This window comes from Heliconius melpomene, chromosome 10 (assembly GCF_056956725.1).
Source record: "Heliconius melpomene rosina isolate 202511_hmr_F chromosome 10, ASM5695672v1, whole genome shotgun sequence".
In the NCBI taxonomy this organism is placed as follows: Eukaryota; Metazoa; Arthropoda; class Insecta; order Lepidoptera; family Nymphalidae; genus Heliconius; species Heliconius melpomene.
In genome coordinates, this window is record NC_140398.1 from 7,171,781 (window position 1) to 7,193,457 (window position 21,677).

The 21,677-nt window shown below is 31.5% G+C and overlaps 1 protein-coding gene across 1 annotated transcript; it reads left to right on the forward strand.

The window, feature by feature from the left end:
- The first annotated feature begins 1,280 nt into the window (after positions 1 to 1,280).
- Syn2 (Syntrophin-like 2) lies at positions 1,281 to 21,230 on the forward strand. The gene is made up of 13 exons (XM_085191210.1): positions 1,281 to 1,732; positions 4,505 to 4,651; positions 4,892 to 5,051; positions 9,114 to 9,239; positions 9,652 to 9,758; positions 10,278 to 10,404; positions 10,678 to 10,748; positions 10,829 to 10,945; positions 11,516 to 11,686; positions 12,078 to 12,329; positions 12,427 to 12,542; positions 13,219 to 13,309; positions 13,393 to 21,230. The coding sequence occupies exons 1-13, from the start codon at positions 1,697 to 1,699 to the stop codon at positions 13,504 to 13,506; spliced, it is 1,635 nt and encodes a 544-aa protein (XP_085047336.1). The 5' UTR covers positions 1,281 to 1,696; the 3' UTR covers positions 13,507 to 21,230.
- Positions 21,231 to 21,677: the final 447 nt, after the last annotated feature.

The following is a 21,677-nucleotide window of genomic DNA, read 5'->3' on the forward strand; positions in this document are numbered from 1 at the left end:
TGTATTTTTATTAATTTGCCTATCCACTAACTCTGTGTTTAAATCAAAAAATATATTATATTATGAATAATAAGACCCAAAAAGTGTTTGGAAAAAAAACAACGTCTAATTCTACATTAGACAGCTTCTAACGGTCACTCGGCAAAAGAAAAAAAAAATAAAAAAAAACAAAAATATCCTTGTTGACAATATTCATTTTTGTACTGCAATATACAATATACATTTGATATAATTTTTCCTTATTCTATGAAATTTTCAAGTTTTCAACAAACAATTATGCTTCTACACTACACTGCATCTATCTATACTAGATCTCTGCTTGCTGTGATATAAGCAATATACTTATAGTTAAAAAGCAATTTGATAATGAAATTAGCTTTCTATATTTTTAAACATTATTCCTCGGGAAGAAAATAATAAAAAGTTAGAAAAATCCTACAATTAACTCTACGCAAGCATTTACAGTTAATTTCATGGCGGCTATGGTAACTTGGTGAAATAAATTGGATATACTTATACTGCAGAAAAATGATGATAATTTACGTATTAAATATCCCGTTCACATTCCTTTAATAATTAAACTACCAAGTAGCATTTTAAAATAGAAATAAGCGCATATATGTAGGTATTAGCCGCATGTAGATTACGTAACGTCACGTAAGTCTTTTTGCCATATATTTAAATATATATGTATTTATAGGCCACAGGTACCGTAAAATGATCAATTCGTTTTCTTATATTTTCCCAAAATGGGTAAAGCTAAAGAAAAAAAGAATAAACAAAAAAAAATCAACAAAACACATCAAAAAATCTGAAAAGTAATAAAATTATTCATTTGATCAATATTCTATTATATTTTCATTAATTATATATGGGCAGGGGCACTGAAAAACTGTAAACTCGACTGGTTGTGAGTTAGAAGATCGAACTTCCATCCCCACTGGAGGAAATAAAATATTTATTTAAATTCATATTTCCATGTCTTCACTCTGGTGTCGAGGCAAATCGCGGCGTTGAGTTCTGCCACTCAACACGTAGTACACTACGTGTTGAGTAGGTAGTAGTAGTAGTAACCTTCAGAATTTATTTTACAAATATTATTACTTGTAGAATGTCGTGCGATTTAAAAAAAGATGATAAGTAATATACATACATATTATATGAAATAAAAGTGTACGGTACCGTAACTTTTAATATTTCCAATGTGTAGAGATATCTTTATTCTGAACATATTATTTAAAACTGGCAACATTCATCCGTAGTACGTTTGTCTACTTTAATGAGGGTTGTATGTCGCTCTCACTCGTATAACGTATATTAATATTAAATAATATATTAAACAAAAGACGTCTCACGCATTATAGAAATTCACAATTATCAAAACGTAAAATTACTATAAAACAGTCAATTATTGAACATTAAACGTTGTAATATATTAAATATAATAGTATTTGATGTATTGTTTTGGTTCCATTCACGTTATATTGATTTATTGTTAGCTAGTGACCTGTTTTTTCTTATTTGTTATTTGAACCTCGTAAATAATTAATAGTAAGAGGTCAGTGGACGAGGAATTTGTGATGGCCTACTGAATATATCTTCTAGTGTTTAATTATGGAGAAGAACGAATTCATGCTGTTATAATTATTAGATAAAATCTAAGCAATTTTATATTCGTTATGGTTTGTTGTCCACAATGATGACACCCATCGAGGAGAAGAGAGATGAAAAGGTTAGTTAATTTATAACGAATTATTATCACTATATATTCATTATAAATTATAATTATTTAAGTAGTATATAAAATAAAAAATAAAATTGGTATTTGAATAAAATATTTATTATACTTTATGTTGTTAATTAAATTTAATATGTATTTGCTTTTTCTGTTTATTTTCATATATTATATAATTTTTTTTACCCCCTGCTGAGTATTTTAATATGAAGTTGGAGATGCTGAGAAATGAGAACTGTAATTTTTGATGAAATAAAAAAAATCTAATATAAAATATTAGGTATAATAAAAAAATATTATAATAAAATAATTTGGAAGTATAATTACTTAACTTCTATGTTACACTAAAATTATTTCAAAATAAGAAAACATTTCGGAGGAAAGTGGGGAATGAACTTGCTTGTGGCTTTACACAAAGTTCTCTCTGCCTGCCCTGCCGTGGAAGGGATACAGTGTGAAGTTGACTTATTATTATTTGTTACTTTTTATAATATACATAAAATAAGATTTCTAGAACTTTGATAAATACTGGTAATTCATTTTTAAAATCAAATTTAATAGTGAAGTATATAGTTTATTTGGCCATTGTGGTCATTATTGAGAATTATTTATTGAGACCATCATCTGATTGAAAACTTAATGGCTTTGATTCAATTTCCATTTAATGAAATTATAAATTTTATTTTCCCCTATGTAGTAAAGTGCAGTTTTCAGTTCTGCTTAGTGACACAGTTCTTTTGTCTAACTTCTTAAGAGTGACAATATTATTTATGATTAAATATATGGGTTTGGATAATGTTAATGATTAATGTTTAATGATTGATCGTCAACAAAAAATTACCATGGATTTATGTATAAAGGCTTGATAATTAAAACAAAATGATCAAAAGTTTTACAACATTTTAAAGTTATTCATATAACTTATACATGCAAAGGCCATTATGGTGATTGTGGTTGTGTACTCATGTAACTATTTCCACTTCCTTTTCTGGTAAAGCTATATTTTTAAATATGGACACAAACTGTTACATACAAGAGACGGGTGAAGCTTAAATAGAATAATACAAAACATATTAATTTATTCTCCATATAGTAAGGAAAGGCAGAGAGATCTTATTGTTTTTTTGTAAATACTATAACACTACAGACACTTGATCTCATTCTTTTATCTAACTACATATGGCCAGTACTTAGCTAATGTTGTCATTAGTAATCTTTTTTTCTTGGACACTTTTGAGATTATGTCATCTTCCTCTTTACTTATAACATCTTAATGTTATGTAAGTTTTTGAATATTTTTTTTTAATGATAATTTCATATATTTTATGTTTTTTAATTTACTTACTTACTAAGCCTCTTCTTCTTTATCTTATGCAGGATAGTCAGAGTTAATAAAGCTCCAAATGTTATTGTCTCTGTCTCATCTTTTTGCCTCATCCACTGTCATCATACTTTCCTACATGCCCTCCGGGGAGTTCTCATGCTTTTTATGTGATGTCCCTCCAGTATTATTGATATTGTATTATTTTCAAAGTTCTACCGAGGCCTCCCCTACCTATCTTACCACTCACTTTTCCATCACAAATCTGTACAGCATGAAGCTGATTTTATTTAACCTTAGTATATAATGTCATGAGACCAGTCATGGAGCAGGAACACAAGCGTATGACTGTAAACCGAGTTGAAGGTTTGTTTTCCACTTGAGGAAATTATATTCATCTCTACAATGCTATGTGCGGGATACATCGTGTAAGTGAAGTCAACCAAAATGTGTAATTAGGTGAACCACCAATGAACGTAAAATATTCTATAATTAAACAGGGAATGGAGTACAATTTGCTTAACACTAGTTTCTTCTAGCTCCTATCCTGTTTATGTGCATAAGCAAGGAAAAAAAAAGTACAACAATATGAAAGAACATTATATTTATTAATAAAAAACTATATATACATACACACAAAGAAAATGAGAAAGCCATCTTTATACCAGAAAGCTGAAGCTTTAGAAATATGACAAGTTTTGTAACTATACTTTGACACCTGTTGTTGTCACCATTCACTCTGCGCCATTGTTCCTATTGTAGCTGTATTGAAATACTAGACGCCGTGATATGCTTTCCTGTCATTGCAGTCTGCTTGCGAAAGGATTTATTAATATTTTTTGTAATATACATATGTATATAACTCTGACATATTTTTGTTTGATAGAAATACCTAATAAGTTGCTCATCTTTTATTTGCCATGTATAGAAATAGTCATTGGAATATACAATTGATATTCTATTATAATACTTCTGTATGTTTTAACTATTTTTGGATGTGCTAAAATAAAATAAAATTTGATTAGGTTAGAGGAACTTGAAGAATTCAAATGAGTAATATTATGTGTTACAAAAAGAACTCTTTAACCATGCAAAAGCCACTTGGATCACAGGCATAGCTCTTCCTTCCATCCCCACATTTAATGAAATAGGCAGAGAATTCTAAGGCACTCCATTCTTTTGTGTTGAGTGGCAAAACTTCTTCCTTCATATTCTAACTTAACCAGAATTGTTTTTTAATGCAGCTTATTTTTAGCATCACGCTATATCCTGAATAAGCTACTGTTAAGACACTACATTCCCATTTACTACAAAATTTTCAAGAACTCAATGCTGTGCTGTCTTGTTACCAGAGTGGGGTAATGTTTTCATTACTCTTCATTTCCTCGAGGGGGAATCAGACGTAGATTCGGTAAGAGTAATTTATTATTGATTTATTTGTGTTCTAGATCCGCACAGGCATGGTGCAGGTATCGGACGGCAAGTCACGGCCGCGGCCCGCGCGCCTCTTGCTCACTATGGAGGCGGTGACGGTGCAGCGCGAGGTGGTCGTGCCCGCGCAGCCGCCTAGGGATAAAAGTGTGCCCCATGCCAGGGTAAGTGGTTAATAAAATTGTTGATTTTAGGACAAAAATAGGGATAAGAATAAAATGTATGTATGTGAATAGACGCAAAAAAAGAAGATTAGATATTGACTACGGGTTTCTAGTAGTACCTACAGATTTTGCTTAGCTAAAGTTAGAAGAGTAACTCGAAGTTCAGTCAGCCATATGCTTAAAGCATATGCCCATAAAATGTATATTGTTTCCAATAATAATACCAAGAATTTGTTCCAGGAACGTATGGTCCAAATAACACGACAAAAAGTTGGTGGACTCGGCCTTAGCATAAAGGGTGGGGCTGAACATAAGCTGCCCATCCTCATATCCAAGATATATAAGGACCAGGCTGCCGATCAAACTGGACAATTGTTTGTTGGAGACGCTGTTATTAAGGGTAAGTTTTTTGGTATATTTTTCTTAATTATAGGTGTTCTTTATGATTTTTTTCCTAGGTTTGAAGTGAATTTAGGGTTAAGACACTGTTTTTTTATATTTTATTAGATAAATTGTATATACAGAGGGTGTGTTGCGTATGCTTGAAATTTAATTTGTATATGTGGGAGATCCTCGGACTCTTTACCATTTAAATTTTTAAGTATTCGTAGAGGCCGTCGTGGAGCAGGGGCACAAGGGTGGGACTATAATGTGGTTGTCGGTGTGATCCGCATTCGAGGAAATTAATTATTATTTATCCATGTTTTCATTTCTTCGCTCTGGTATCAAGGCAAAAGCCTGGCGTTCGGTTAGTCACTCAACATGTAATGTCGCGAAAAATACGGTAGAAAGTACTGCTGTATGCGGGAAGAAAGTAAAGCTTTAAAGATCTGATTTTGTTAACTATTCTTAGAAATACGAGCAAGGTGGCAGTAGCTACACTGTCGAATTAAATTACAAAAGATACAGATTAGAGTACATATTTTTTTTTTTTAGTGACATAATATGATTGATTTTAGCTTTGCACCTATTTATGTCTGTCTTCACGCTGTATCTAGAATTCCAGATGTTACGTGTTGAATAACGGAACTCAACGCCGCATCCATTTAAAGCTCAAATCATTACCAAATCCTTCCCACTTACAGTCATCTACATAGTAAATGTGCTATAATATTCTGTGTTAATAGAAAATGCAGTATCGCCACTTGCCGCCCAATTGACTATAATTAAGCGTTTAACAGTGGTCTTAATAAACATATTCATAGCTACTCATAAAGGAATTAATTATTCCTTGCACTCAGTGAGTACCTACAGAGAGTTCATGGTACATTTTATGAATAAGTAAAAAGGAGCTTTTAAGTACGCATATATTAAATTATTTATCATTTATTGACGCTATCGTGGCGCAGTGCGACGGCGTCTGAATGTAAATGGTTGTGGGTTTGATTCTTACTTGGATTAATGATGTAATTCTTACTTGGATTAATAAAAACATAGCAAATATAATGAAACGGGCGGAATTAATCGTATTTTCATATTATAGTAGAGGTACCTAGTAGCTAGTCACGTGTGCACTTGCAGGCTTCTATAAGCGCATGACGCGGACGTTACAAATTACACTTATATTATGTATGTAGTTACATGGACTAGAAAAAGTTTATTGCACCTACTTATATGATTAAATAGAACATAAAAAAGGGTTTACCTTAACTAAATTAGATTTTTTATCGGTTTTGAACCATTATTCCACATTAAGGAAGAAAAATATTTTGGAAAACATATGAAAATTTTAACTTAGCGGGACTTGAGCCTGTAAAAATTTCGACGTTAGTTAGAAAAATTGAACTCAAAACCAACTTGTGCACGTCGAGAATCATCTTATTCGTATATATAAAGACTGAAAATGTCTGCTCTTTGGTACGGCACGCTATCGTATATCTCACGAGATGTATCTCATCTCGCCACTTAAACTTAAGTGATTTCCCTACAGTGTTCTTCACAGATTTTCATAACAATATTGTGTGTTCGAGACGACAGTTTCCACTTTAGTGAAAATTGCTGTTAACTGTGTTACTAAATCAAGTAATAAAGTTGAACTGGTAGAACTCGATGTTCGATGTCGGTTGAAATCATAGTCTAGGGAATGATTCGATGGACCTTACATATAAACGGGTAGGGATGTGATAAGTTTTATGGAATAAAGGTTCCTTTGCTGATAAAAAAATATATAAATATTAAGTATATAGTAGTCCGTTTGGTACATACGGACCGTCCAGTCAACCAGGCAGTGTCAAAACACTCTGATCCATATCGTAACGGTTAACGGTCGACATAACAGTTGTGGGCTCGATACCCACTCAATGGAAAACAATTCATTTATTTTCATTAATGAGGAATGGACATAAGGAAAAGCGCAGCGTCGGTATTCTATAGAATACATTTCGGAGAGTGTGCAGCAGCGCTACATGACCTGGTACCCTCTTCTCCTTTCTATCTGCGGGGCACTAGATGTAGGCTGGGATATCACCGTCATCGATATTCCTCCTTTTCGTACGCAGCGCTTCGCCTCCACTTTCTTAATGCGAACAGCAAAGGAGTGGAACTCCCTGCCTGCTGAACTGTTGCCCGGCATGTATAACCTGGCCCTCTTTAAAGAACGAGTGGATAGGCACTACCTACAATAAAAAAAAAAGAGTTTCGCCTCTCAACACGCAATATCTCAAATGTCAAAATTGGGCGAAAACCTGGGACGAACGGAGATTCTTGACACTACACTATCTACCCTGCTTATACAGCAGCGCGAAGATAAGAAAAAATATTCTGCCTATCTCGCAATATGCGGAAAATGCCGTAAGAAAAAAAACACATTTAGATGGATTATCCGAGCACTCAAGATTTTAATCTCGCTGTGTTTAATGTTTTATTGTTATATTGTTCTAACAAAAAGAGAGATTGTGGTGAGTCATAATACGGCATCCTTACGCAGTCGGACATACGATTTCATAAAGTACAGTATTTATATTCGCACTAAATAAATAACGACAATGCGTGGCGTTCCGTTCTGACACTCTACTCATCAAGTAGGGGAAAGGTGTCTTAACATTCTGTTTTCTCTGCCTACTTCGTTATGTGCAGGATACAGTGTGACACTAAAAACTATGTGTGATTATGTATGACGAAAGTGACTTGCACTAGATAACAGAAAGTTTGATTCATTGATAAAAGAAAAACATAGTGATTTTTACCTTTCGGATCGAATAAGTATGACGTCAATCGAATGGGCTAATATAAACGTCAAATGAATATACATTTATTGCACGAAATTATTACTAACTTAATAGTTGCTACATATAAAACTGTTCACAACGCACAGATGAACTGGACTTACAAAGTTGTAATTTGGGAATTCGGGAACGTGGAAAACCGCGATTCTCTATTGTATGTCTCCCAGGTCCTCACGAGCAAACTTGCGGGCAAGAACTAGTTTACTTATATAAATCTACTATAAAAACAAAAAAGAACTTCAAACAAGGCGTTCCATTAGATCGATCCCGTAAAACCAGGTCAATACATTCGTCTTCATGACAAGAGCGTCATGGAAAAAATATGAAATGAGTAAATTATTATCGCGACTATATAAAATAATCTTGTTTTTCTACAAGGGTTGTTTTGACCCAAATATCGGCACATTAACGTAGTAGTCAACTTTTGAAATGCTTTTAAGTATCGCATCATTATTATGAGATGGTCGTTAATCTATTTGTGTATATAAAGCTCTTCCGTTACCGTGTGACTGACAGACAAATACGCGGCGTGACGGAACTACGCGGCGCAGAACGCTGATATTTGGCATGTAGATCGCTTGGCGAGTATAAGAATTTCGGGCAATTCTCTTAGTGCCATTCAACATGCATTGCCTCCAGAATTCGACGGAAAGCGGAGAACGGAAGAGTTTTAATAGGAGCGGAGTATCTTAACAGTAGGTTCCCTCCACCTAATCTGCTTTGTGCAGGATGCAGCGTGAAGCTCTTAGTGGACCTAAGCGGATTGCTTGAAATTCTTGCGAGAACGGAACAAAAGGGATTTTAAATTTTATAGTCCACACAAAGCTAGGCTACACACTTGTGTTATACATTTTATTTCATTTGTTTAAATTGTTATGTAAATGAGTTGACCTTTTTTGTCAAAGCGCATAGTGCATGTGCATTATTCTCTTACGTTCTATTGTTTTAGAGCGTATCTTTTTAAACAAGTGTCTTCTTATGTGTAAATGTATTTTATGTACCTAGTTGGTTATTTTTGGTTTCGTGATTATATTACATATTAAATGTAGAAAAGTAGCGTCACTCTTCTATCCGCATAGTGGCATAGAGACCTGGTTTTAAGACACTACGATCCTCATTTTTCACGAAATTTGTCAATTTTTATAAGTTGCTCTCCCCGTTAACCTGCAATCCTGAAATTAGTACGGAAGCCTCAATAAGCGTGTCCAACTCGCACTTAACCGGTTTTTTTCTTTCAGTAAACGGCGAATACATAACTGCGTGTAAGCACGACGACGCGGTCAACATATTGAGGAACGCCGGTGACATTGTTGTATTGACCGTCAAGCATTATCGCGCTGCTACGCCGTTTTTGCAAAAACAAGGTGAGTTTAAGTGGAATTTATGTTACACTAGCGGGACTACTCACACGAGGCTTCGCCCGCTTAAAGTTATTGTTACTCTTTGTGTTACTCTGCTATATAAGCTATATAACTGTAAAGATTCAACTAAATTAGTTTAGTAGGTTTTGCGTGTAACTGGAAAATACCGCCGGATAGTTGTCAATTTAGATTATTTTTATTTGTTGACTTAACTGATTTCTATGTACATACATATAATTTTGGCCGCCCTAAAGTTAGCTGTAGACAGCTGCGCAGATTTGATTTTAGGAACTTCTCTTAGTTTTGATTACTTTCCTCTCAAGTGTACAATGCGCAAAATTTCTATACTGCTAACTACAAGGCACCACGACACATCATCCGTCCTATGTATTATATAAGTACAATAAAATTCCAGCGGACGGTGCATCAGACACGGACAGCAGTACGGGAGACGATCATCCATCCTTACATAATAAAGTGGATGCGAATTGCAATGAACGTGAAACTAATGGCGGGTGGCAGGTATAATTTATAAAAGTTATGTTACATAATAAAATAAAAAAATATTAGAACAAACATAAAACCCGTCTGCTTAGAACTAAAAAAAATAAATAAACTCAATAGTTAATTAGGATTATCATTCGCGACCCATTTTTATGGGGCTCGAAGAACTATAGATTTTCTTATTCTTATTATTGTGTCGGTTGTGTGCTTTTTTGTACTAAATTTCCTCTGCCTGCCCTGGTATACGGAATACAGCGTGAAAGTGTATCCCGTATAAAACAAATGACAGTCGGAACGGTGATATTTTCATTTATTTCGTTTTTCAATCCATTACTGTTCCGTGGCGTCATGATGGTCTATTTAGATTAACAATTTATCTATGATTTAATCGAGGTAATACCTCGCATTTAGTTGAGCCGATTTTTATGCGATTTTCAGAAAAGTATTTGTTATGTATACTTAGGACAAAGTTTTGGTATTTTAACTGACTTTAAAAAAGAGGGTTATCAGTTTATTCTAAAAATAATTGTTTTTTAGAGTGCTTTCCCGGAAGATGAATCTCGTCCCGGCAGCGCGGCAGGGTCGCGCGGCTCTCGTCCCCCCTCCGTGGCCTCCGACCGCATGACCCTCGAGGGACACAAGGAGTGGGTGGATGTGACCTCAGGTACTTGTAGTTTCAGTAAACTGTAATTGTTATCACAAAATTAATTTATACATTAAGGTAAGTAATCTATTATCATATGTTCATTAAAACTATTATATGAGTAAATTTTATAGACTTGGTGTACGTACAGATTATACGGTGGTTAGTTATCGTTAACTTGTTTCCGTCCTCATATGTTATTTGTGTATTTAAAAAAAATGTTTTCTACTAAAACTGTCTACTTATATTAAAAAAATGTGTTGTTATTTATTTGTTATTAAATATTTTTTGCAGTTCCCTTAATGATGGCGTACGTGACGCGGTATGTCTTCGGTACTGACAAACTAAGGCCTGGCGCTTTTGAGGTAAGATTTTGTTATTTTCGTAGGAGTAGACGCAAGCATAGTTAGCTTAGCTAAAAATCTGTAATATCTAATTTTAATAGGTGCGAGGTGCTCGCCCCCACGTGACATCAGGGGTGGTGCATGTGGAGGACCCGGCAGCATTATCACACTGGCTCAAGGCCATCACTGATAACATCACCGGACTTACCAATTTGCAGGTAAGGACATACACTAATACGCATTCCCTCGAGGGAAATTGAATTATTTTTACTTTGATCCTCGTGGTAAGACAAAGTGAGGCCTTGTGTGCCGCTGCCCAAAACGTATTGAGATTGGATGAAAAATGCTTACCTTATATAGCGTTTAAAGAGTAGCCTCAATCCAACAATTGAGGTCAGTCGTGGCGCAGAAGTCACAAGCGTGCGCAGTACGACGGTTGTGGGTTCCATTCCCATTTGAGGAACTGAAATATTTAATATTTTTATTTCTTTGTTCTGCTAACGAGGCAAAGCGCTGCGTTGAGACTTAAGTGATGGTTGGATGTCGTGATGCAGGATGTAAGACACAATGAGTCTATCACAGGATGCTAAAGACCGTGCGAAGTGTTACTCTGCACAGTTGAATAGGAAGACAGACCCTGGCAAGACAAACATCGGGATTAATGCCAGTGAACGTACAACAACTGTAAATGTACAAGAACTAAAAAGCCATTTTTTTTATATTTTTGATGTTTTTGATTATTGTATTTTGATTGATTATTATTTTATAAGTAATATTGTTTCCCACAGATGAAACTTTTCAACCGTCACCTTCCCGGCGGAGAGCGCATTTCGTACATGGGGTGGGTGCATGAGGGGCTGGTGAGCGGCGGCGCGGGGGCGGGTGCGCACGCGCAGACCTACCGCCCGCGGTTCTTACTGCTCAAGGGCACTGACGTCATGCTGTTTGACGTGCCGCCGGTGAGTATTGTGTGTGTATGTGTGTGTGATCGCATCTCTTGTATTGTATGAGGTATGGTATTGTATGTGTGTGAGGTTTTAAATATATTGCAATTTTTTTTGCGTAGATATTTGACTTTATAGCAGCATTTAAGTATGACTTTTGTTTGATTGTTTTTTATAAACAAATGTTTTGTTATATAAAAACCCTATAAGGTAATTGAACTTACAACCGCTGTGTTAACAATCGGACCTAGTGTATCAACACGATATAATTATCCTAGTACATGATGTAAATAAAGTTTTTTTTAATATGTATAATAATTTACTAAATATTTTGTTTTTAAAATTTTGCTAAAATGTTTTTGAAGATAATATAAAAAACCACTCAAACCTTACTTTCAATTTCTAGTCTAATAGCGCAGAACTAGCAAAATGTCCAGAAACGTTAAAAGTGTACCAGACAATGTTCCGCACGGTGAAAGAGAGCGAGACAGTGGACTGGCGGCAGCACTGCTTCCTGGTGCAGAGCAGCGCGCCACACGCCGCGCCGCACCCCCACACGCCGCCACCGCGCTACTTCAGCGCGGACACGCGGCACGCCCTGCTCCGGCTGGAGGCGGCGTGGACGGCCAACGTCGTTAACTCTGTTGTCAGACTCGGGGTGAGCTATGACCGACATATTGTGTTTATTTCTTCGGTCTGGTGTCAAGGCAATGCGCGGCGTTGAGTTTTGCCACTAATTATTTATATATTTTCAGAAAAAAACCTTTACGGTAGTACATGGAGGTCGCGCTCTTGGACTGACGTTAGACTGGTCGGCGGGATTCAGTTTAAGCGAAGGAACTCCTGGGGCTAAACCTGTTTGGGCTTACAGGTAAATATATATATTAATTATTTTATTATGTTCTAGCTTTGTTAGTTTTTAGCTCTTTGGGTGTTTCGGCTTTAAGAATTTTTTTTCAATAATTTTTATTAAAACTAGAAAGATAGCATTTCATATAACCTATAAATTTAATTTGTGACTAGCGATCCTACTACAGAATTATTTATTTTCTCATTTAAATTACTTTCTTGATCTAATAAAATTATCATTTTTAAGACAATAACGTTATTAACAAGTTTTAACTGATTCAATAAACCACATATTTTGTTGCCATATTCGTCACATACAATAGTTTATATCAACTTTTTCCTTTATAAAGAAGATTTAAATAACACAAAATGCGAAGTTTATCAAAATTCGATAATTAAAACTACATTTAAATTGGTTAGAACGTTTTTTTTTTTTTTTTTATTACATTAAAAAATGTCCCCGACGATAACTTTTTTTGTATATGTGCAAGCAGCTAGGAGCTGCAGTTTAATTATTATAATATGTATATATATTAAAATCCAAAGCAATCAGTCCAGTATAGTAAAATAATGTTCGAAGTCAAAATCAAATCATTTTATTCAAAATAATAAGTAACATGCTTAATTTTTTGAATATACCTATGAATACATATGACGAAAAGCATAACTTCTATTTGCAAAATTGTTATGCATTCCAGGTTTTCACAATTAAGAGGATCCAGTGACGATGGTAAATCAAAATTGAAGTTACATTTCCAAGATACGGAAACAAAAGTTATTGAAACTAAGGTATTACTTTTGTATTTATGTACATAAACAATACATTATATACCACGACGGTCTTAATAGTTTTATCGGTTTTTTTATTTCAGGAACTAGAGTGTCAGATACTACAAAGTCTACTATTTTGTATGCACGCCTTTCTAACAGCAAAAGTGGCGTCCGTCGATCCTGCGTTCCTCGCTTCCATACATCAAGCCAACTAAATAACCACTGAGCTTAATGGTATATTTATTTTTTTATTTACTTAATTCGTTTATTATAAGGTAATACATTTTTTTACTGTTTGTTATTTTGTGAAGAACTTAAACAAAGTTAGAAAAACCGTATAAGAATTTCGACGTGGTTCAATGAGAGTATTTGAGCGGTTTCCAATAGTCACGGATGCAAATCCCGCTATCTTCTAATTTTTATATGTTTGAGGCATTTTCTTGTCCTTTCATCTTTTTTATAAATATCTATTATTTTATTGAATCTTTTTTACTGTTTTATGTCATGTTTACATAAATTTTAAAAACCATTGTCAGTTTAATTTATTTTTTTATATATAAAATTATCTTCCTCGAAAGTTCTATGACAAATAGTTTCTTATATCTCATATTTAACAAATATTTTGTGTAAGCTATTTTTTTTTTCAATAATTAGCTGATAACTTTTAATAGTATTTTATAAATCTATACTGATATTCTCACTCAGTTTGATATAGTTATAATTAAGTTTATATAGAAATTTCTCGAATTATACTTAATTTATATTTCATTATTTAATATTAATATAATAAAATTTGTATAAAACAATAAAAAAATAAACTGTCCCAATATTAATATATTTGCATAGTAATTGCGATTAAGAAGATGATAGGATACAATCATTAATTTTGCTATTTTTAAATGTGCTTAAAATGTTCTCGGTTTTTTTATAAATAAAAAACAATACTTGCTTAGAGATTGCAATAAATAAAATAGGAATTAAATCTTAACACAGTTAAAAATAGGTTTATTCGACACTTTGTCGAATTTTACTTACTGTTTCTATATTTTGAAAAGGTAACATTTTCAGCATTTTTTTATAAATAAAATCTGTCGCAATATTAACATATAAATTATCCATACATAAAATAGGCCTAAAATCTTAATAAAATTGGCAAAAATTTTATAAAGGTTTTAGTATCTCGTTTTTCTATCTCACTCTCTTACTAAATAGCACTTATAACTTTTCTTCTTCTCTTGACTTTTTCAAGTTAATTGTGTCTATACGTGTTGTTAATAATGGCTTATATATAAAACGCTTTTATAATTGTCAACGCGGTGGTCATAGGTTCGATTCTCATGAGAGGGTTTGAGTTATTTTCATTTCCCTGCTCTGGTAACAAAGCGGGGCTTTAAGGCTCTTATTTACAAACAGCTCTCAATTCTAGGATCGATCTTGAGATGACGTTTTCTATCAAAGGTTATCATTTATGAATGAAAACGCTATCTAAAAATGCTCTCAACTCTGTGATCGATCTCGGTTTATAAACACCTAAGTTCCGCCAATCAACACGCAATGTCTAGAATTCTGGCGAAAAATGAAAAAGGAACTGTCTTATCCATCAGTTTTAAATTCAACATTACTGTTTTATCTTCAATTAAAAAAAGCGAAGCCTCATTCATATTATGAAATCATACTGCTTTCTCTTCTCCCGTCAACTTATAGTATATTTACATATATTTTTTTAACTTTTATTATTTTTGTTTCTTTAGAGTTATAAAATAATACTTCTTTAAAACGTGTAAACAATCAATCACAATATTTCACAACGAACTGAATTAAACCAAAGATTTAACCCACTGTTAGTAAGAATGAACTCAATGATAATTAACTTTTTTATTTTTACCTTTTTTTACATATCCTATATAGAGGATTCCTATATGATTTCCTATATGACTGATTTTTTAAATAATTCTCATTTTTAAATTATGAATAAGAATAGTGTTTATTTAAAAAGAAATGCTTATATTTAAACTTAGTTTCTTAAGTTAATATTAATTTTGTTTTTCAGAAATAACTAAATTACAAAATAAATATTTATTTTAAAATTAGTTTCATATTAAAGAAAAAGCAAAAAGTTTTTTAAAAAAAGAACTAAATGATTTTTCTTCAAATTTGCAGTTTTTTAAGATTTTTACACTAGCATTGTATCAGTATTTCCCAGCCAAATAAATTAATTTAAATAAAAATTATTTAAAATTATTCATAATAAATAATGTAGATAACTCGGCGCTTATATCATATCATTAGTTAAGTAAAGTATATATATTTAAAATTATTAATATATCGTCTTAACTAATAAAAGTGATTTTAAAGAAATCTATTCAAGAAAATGTTCCATTTGGGGTTTTTAGCTTGTGTTTTTTAACCTATAATTTAAATGTAATGTATAAACGTTAGCGTTTTTAATTAAATTTAAACATTGGTTATCACCTTCACGCTGTATTCAATTTATATGTATGTATATATATACGTAATCTTTATTCTTCCATTTATTCAAGTATTATTTGAATAAATAAATGAATGAGGAAATGAAAGAATGAAAACTATACAGTTGATGATACATGCTCAAATCTATTTTATGATGTTTTAATGTATTCTTATATTTAATAATAAAATAGAAGCGTGATGTTGAGTCCCGCCACTCAACATGCAATGTCTTGAAATTGGGCAGTATGTGGGGGAACGTCACGGGAAGTGTCTTAACACTATGTTCCCTTTGGCTGCCTACCTTTCTATAAGGTGTGAACAAAAAAAATCACTTATTAGTTAAGCGATTATATTATAATAGTATTTCATTATAAAAAAATCTGAATTCAATTCGTTAAATAAAATTTCATATTCTATATACTATATGTATGTTCTATATATTATACTCTAATCTGCCTGATACAAAATGGCTACATAGTATTATAGCTATAAATGTGAATTTATTGTTTTTTAACTTTGTGACTAAGTTTATACGAATTTTTATTTAATATTTCTTTAAAAATCTAACTTTTCCACGAAATTATTTTGCTTAATGTTGAGACCATCCTGACACTGGGGCACAAGCATAGGACTGATTCGCGATGGGCTCTAATCCAACACGAGGAAATGAAATATTTAATTTATTAATTTCTTTGCTCTGGTCGACAGATGGACAACTGAGTGCCTTAGCATTAAGTTCCCAGGTTCCGTCTGTCTTCCTTGCTATGTGGGAACCTATAGGAAGGGACATGGCTTCAACTCTTTTTATAGATTTTTTTTTATTCAAACAATAAAAAAAAATACTGCACTTAACTGTAAACACTTAAAAAAATCTTTACTTAAAAAATAAAAAAAATGTAATTTGAATTTTTAATTTATAATATAAACTTAGTCACATGTACTAGTTAATAATGAATTAGATAGATTTTTCATTTTTAAAAGTATATTTCAAAATCTACGGTGCAAAATTACTTACTAGATCTTTAGATTGTAATTATATATTGGTTATCTCTTATTATTTCTTACTGTTTCTAATTAATTTTAATAGTCATAGATTAAATATAAATGGATTTGAATGAATTAATGAATGTAATGTGTTGTCGTTATTCGTATATTAACAGGTATCGTGAATGATTTTGTCAAGTAACCTTTATGACAATTACTTTAAAACTTTATGTTAATCATTGTCAATTTCTTAATTTTTTTATAGTAGAATATGTTTCGTTCTATATTAAAAGAAACGATTTATTAAAGAAAAACATATAACATTTTTGAAATTGTGTATTTGTTTATATATATAATTTTTAAATACTGGGATTTATTATAACATACATATTTAAGAAAAATGACATTTCCTCTGGTAAAACTATGGAGTTATGTCCATTTTTTCCTCTCCTATTATATATATTTGAATTTTTACGTCGATTAACATACTTTTTAAAATGTTTATCTGATGTATTTTTTAATTAAGGATATGCGACATGTTACCTACATCCATTCATGTCATTAAAAAATATGAGCGATTATGAGAGAAAGCAATGATGTGCAAAACAATAATGAAAACGCTGCTTTAATATTATACAATATTATGAAGTTTCACCATTCATAATCATTTAATGTGTCACGTCATAATCGATTGTTAATATTATGATTATGGTATATCCATTGTATAATCATTCTCGTTCATAATCGCTATTTGTAAGAGCGTTATTATATTCCTGCTTTTAAAGGAATAGTAGAAACTTATACATATGTATATTCATAAGTATAAGTGAAATTTAAAACTTTTTTTACAACGAAAAGGGATGTAAAATTTTAATATTTTGATGTAATTTTCTCTCTCTCTCTCTCTTTCTCTATCCGCGTTAGGTCAATTTTTAAACAGCTTAGATTTTTTCTATAATCACTTAGTTACCTCAAACGTAATTACAATTCGTCCCCGTCATAGACACTAGAATTACAAGTATTTAATAAAAAAAACCAATATTTCATTATTTTATAAATATTCAATCACGCTTGGCCTAAATGACACAACGAAGGCTTACGAGTAAGCTTTGTCAGTCATATTTTGACTGACCTTCAAGTGACCAAACATTGACTGACTGACACTGTTAATAATACAGTCATAATCAATATAATCATTGTGAATATCATGACTTTCAAATAATTTTCCTATGTATAGTTCTCTTAATATTTCTATTTAGACGTATTGGGTCTAGATTATAGAGAGCTTTATTGGGTCTTTTATATAGTTCGAATATTATAATTTTAGTGAGATATTTCCCCATTTGCTTAGATTATATATTACTATAAGATTACTTAGTAATCAATCTCCCCGTTTTTCTTTTCTGTTATAATAATAGCATATTAAATGTAATAAACACTGCCAAAGTAACTAATTTAAAAGCATATCAATTATACCCTATATAGTTTCTGAAATTCATTTTCTTGAAAAATGTATAATAAATTTAATTAACTTAATTTTAAAAATCATAACGCCAATTGTCTGGTCTGTGTAATGAGTATTAGTTTCATTCATGTGTATGTTCTATTTCATTTTACATGTCATTTTGGAAAATGTCGAACTTTACACAATGAGTGTGGGTTCGATGCCAAAATACTATGTTAGGTTTCTCCACTTAACTTAAAAATTAAGAATAACTGAAATGTGTAGAGCTGAATTTTTTTTTTTCTGTAATTAAATCATGCAAAACTATAATCTAGATCCTAGAATCATTCATTAATATATCCAAATTGGAATTTTACTTTGTCAATTCTTTTTAAGCGATAAAATTTTAAACGTATATAGATTATACTTTGAGATTCAAAATTTCCAAAATGATTGGAAAGTGGGGAACAGAGTGTCTTAACGCAGGATTGTTTGCCCTTCGTGCTAGTCGAAAGTTGTTTGTAGTTTTCTTTGCATTACCCTATTCCGTTAAAATGCTACAAATTACTAAGTAACTACTAAGTAACTAATTAAATATATATAATAAATAATGTTAGAGGTTGTGTCTGTACGTTGAATTGTAAAATGTTCCGTAGAGCTGGTTATAAGGCTTTGTCGATATGAACAAATATATCGCTTATAATTATATAAAAGTTGAAATAATCAAGTTAATGTTATATACATAATAAATATGTATCATCATTAAGAAAGTTGGCTATTAATGGACTTTTGAAAAGCTGATAATTAAATATAATTAAACTTTCAAAATTTTTAGTCTGCCAATTTTACCAGTCTTCTGACGTATGGTTTTAAAAAGAATTCTTTAATATTGGTTTTTTATTGTTAAAGAAATTCAGACTATGTTAGTACTTAGTCGGTAAAACGACCAGTCGGTTTTTGTTCAATAAATTTCCTCTTTTTTGTTCAGTCTGTTTTTGTTTTTATTCAACATATAGTGTAGATGTTAAAATATAAAAGTGTCAATTTGTTTTCAATTAGACGATGAATGAATCAATTATAAAAGTTATTAGGTAAATAAGACAATTTTATCATACGTTCTATGAAATGCTAAAGGACTAAAAACGCTAAAATTTTAAAACAAACTACTTTTAATTCTTTTGAAACTGCTTTTTTAAGTAATAGTACATACAATATGCCATTGCAAAATTGTGTATGTATGAATTTAGGTTTATGTTTTAAGTAAATGTACGGCAATAAGTACAAAGGAGTGGTGTAAACGGTAATTAACTTTATTGGATTTTATTCAATCTCTTAATATGTTACATTCCTACGATCTGTTATAATAAAATATTCAGCTTTATTAAACACAATCAACAAACAGAGTAAATGGTAAATGCGTAGAATAAAAAAAGTGATAATATTTCACTATCTCTGTTCTCTATGTCTGTCCTATAGATTGCGTTTAAAGATTTTAGGCTAATTTTGTACTTATTGCCATGTCAAGATAGTAGGTATATAGCTATCCTAACAATAAACTTAAAATTACAAAGAAAATCTAGTTCTTTTGACCATAGTCTGTCTACGAATAAAACATTATAAAATGAATAAATAATAATAATTTTGGCAAATGTATTAATTAGTTGCATACAAAATGAATTCCGTAAAACAAAACAATATTACGACTTATATATTGTGTGGCCTTTAACGGAATTAGGGCCAATGTTAGTCAATTTAGATGATTCTCAAGACTGAACTAGAACGTGTTTTTTTCTATAATCAGAATCATATTATGTTGTGTTTGATTGTGATTCTGTCGTAAACTTTTGTTGGTTGTTTGAAATTAGTCACTAAATATATTGCGGGTTTAATAATAAAAAGAAATAAATACTAAAATAATAATTATGGGCTCATAATATGTAAAAAAAAAATATTTTTTTCTCTTCTATTTCACGATTAAATGTAATTAGTGTAACATTGCAGTCACTGTCTATTATAGCTTATTCTTCACTCTACTAATAAAAAAACTTTAGAACCCGCTATTTCTTTTTGTTATTAAATGCCCTATATATATTAAACTTCTCAATTTTCTCATAGTCAATTAATATATAATATAATATATACAACACTGGCTTGTACAAACCATCATACGTAAATTTAAGTACGAAAAAAATATTTGTCACTATCATATTCTGTCAATAGATCCTAATGTTATAATTAAACATACGATTAGTTTTTTTTAAATACATTTTTATTGTAAATTTGATAACTGATGTACTTAATTTTCTATTAAAGAAAATTATTTTATCGTGAAGTAAATTAAATTGATTTTTTTTTTATTTAAAACTAGTATAATCATTTTAAATTATCTATAGATCTCTAATGTTTTAATAATATTAAAAGGGATCATTGTATTATTTGTTTAATTTTATTACATTTTTGTAATATTTATACTAGAAATAAAAGTTTCAATTTTATACCTATGAGCTCCCAGCTTCGCCCGTTTGTACTACACAGTGATTTACTTTTTCATCTAAATTGTTTTGTGATCTAATAACATTTGCATTTTAAATACAATATTCATGCGTTGATAGCTAAAACTTTAGCCAATTCAATAAAACTTTGTTGCTATGTTGTCACATGGAATGTTTTCAAAACACTAAATGTTAAGGGAAGTTTGTCAAAATCCAACAGTAAAAAACTTCAACGTGATGACAATGATAAACAACGTGAACAAACGCACAAACAAACAGATAAAAATTTTAGAAATTTTAGAAACTCTAATATTTAGTATTAGATTAAATTAAAAGCTCACATTTAGTTGGTTACCTAAGCTCAGGTATGTTAGAGTAAGTTTGGCCAAAAAATTACCTACATCAGTTATCATAGTGTGTTTTAGTTAGCTATATTGTACTGTCTTAAAGTGAATTTGTAAAGAGAGTACGTCTATTAGCTAGTGGTTAACGCCTAGTTACGACTTGTTGATTATGTAAAATGTATCCATTAGTAAAATCTTTAATCTGATTTTAGTTTTATTTTACCCCCTTTTTTATGTACTAAGGAAATCTTTGTGATTAAACAAAGGTTGTACGTAATTGTATTATGATTACGATTGTGGGTTTCATTATCATTCGAGGAAATGAAACATTACATTATTTTATATCCTCGTTCTGGTAACGAGGCAAAGCGTGGTGTTGACCGCCTTATGCCACTTAACACGCAATGCCTCTAGAATTTAGCAGAAAATGGGAAACGGAAGTGTCCTAATGGGATCGGAGAGTCTTAACACTTGGCCCCCAGGATCCTTCTGCCTACCTTGCTATGAGCAGGAGCAGGTGTGCTTGGGTGTGTTGCAAAGCTTAAAAAAAGAGTTTAAAAAAACTAGTTTTGTTTTGGCTATATAGGATAGGTGGCTTATTTAATTTTATTAATATAATTCTTTGAATAAGTATATCTGTCACCAGTGAATCT

Bases quoted from the DNA above. Each gene is read 5' to 3' on its own strand.
- Syn2 (XM_085191210.1), top strand. From the start codon at position 1,697: ATGATGACACCCATCGAGGAGAAGAGAGATGAAAAG. The intron at 10,749-10,828 runs GTAAGATTTTGT...TAATTTTAATAG, and splicing joins TAAGGCCTGGCGCTTTTGAG to GTGCGAGGTGCTCGCCCCCA. The intron at 12,330-12,426 runs GTGAGCTATGAC...ATATATTTTCAG, and splicing joins ACTCTGTTGTCAGACTCGGG to AAAAAAACCTTTACGGTAGT.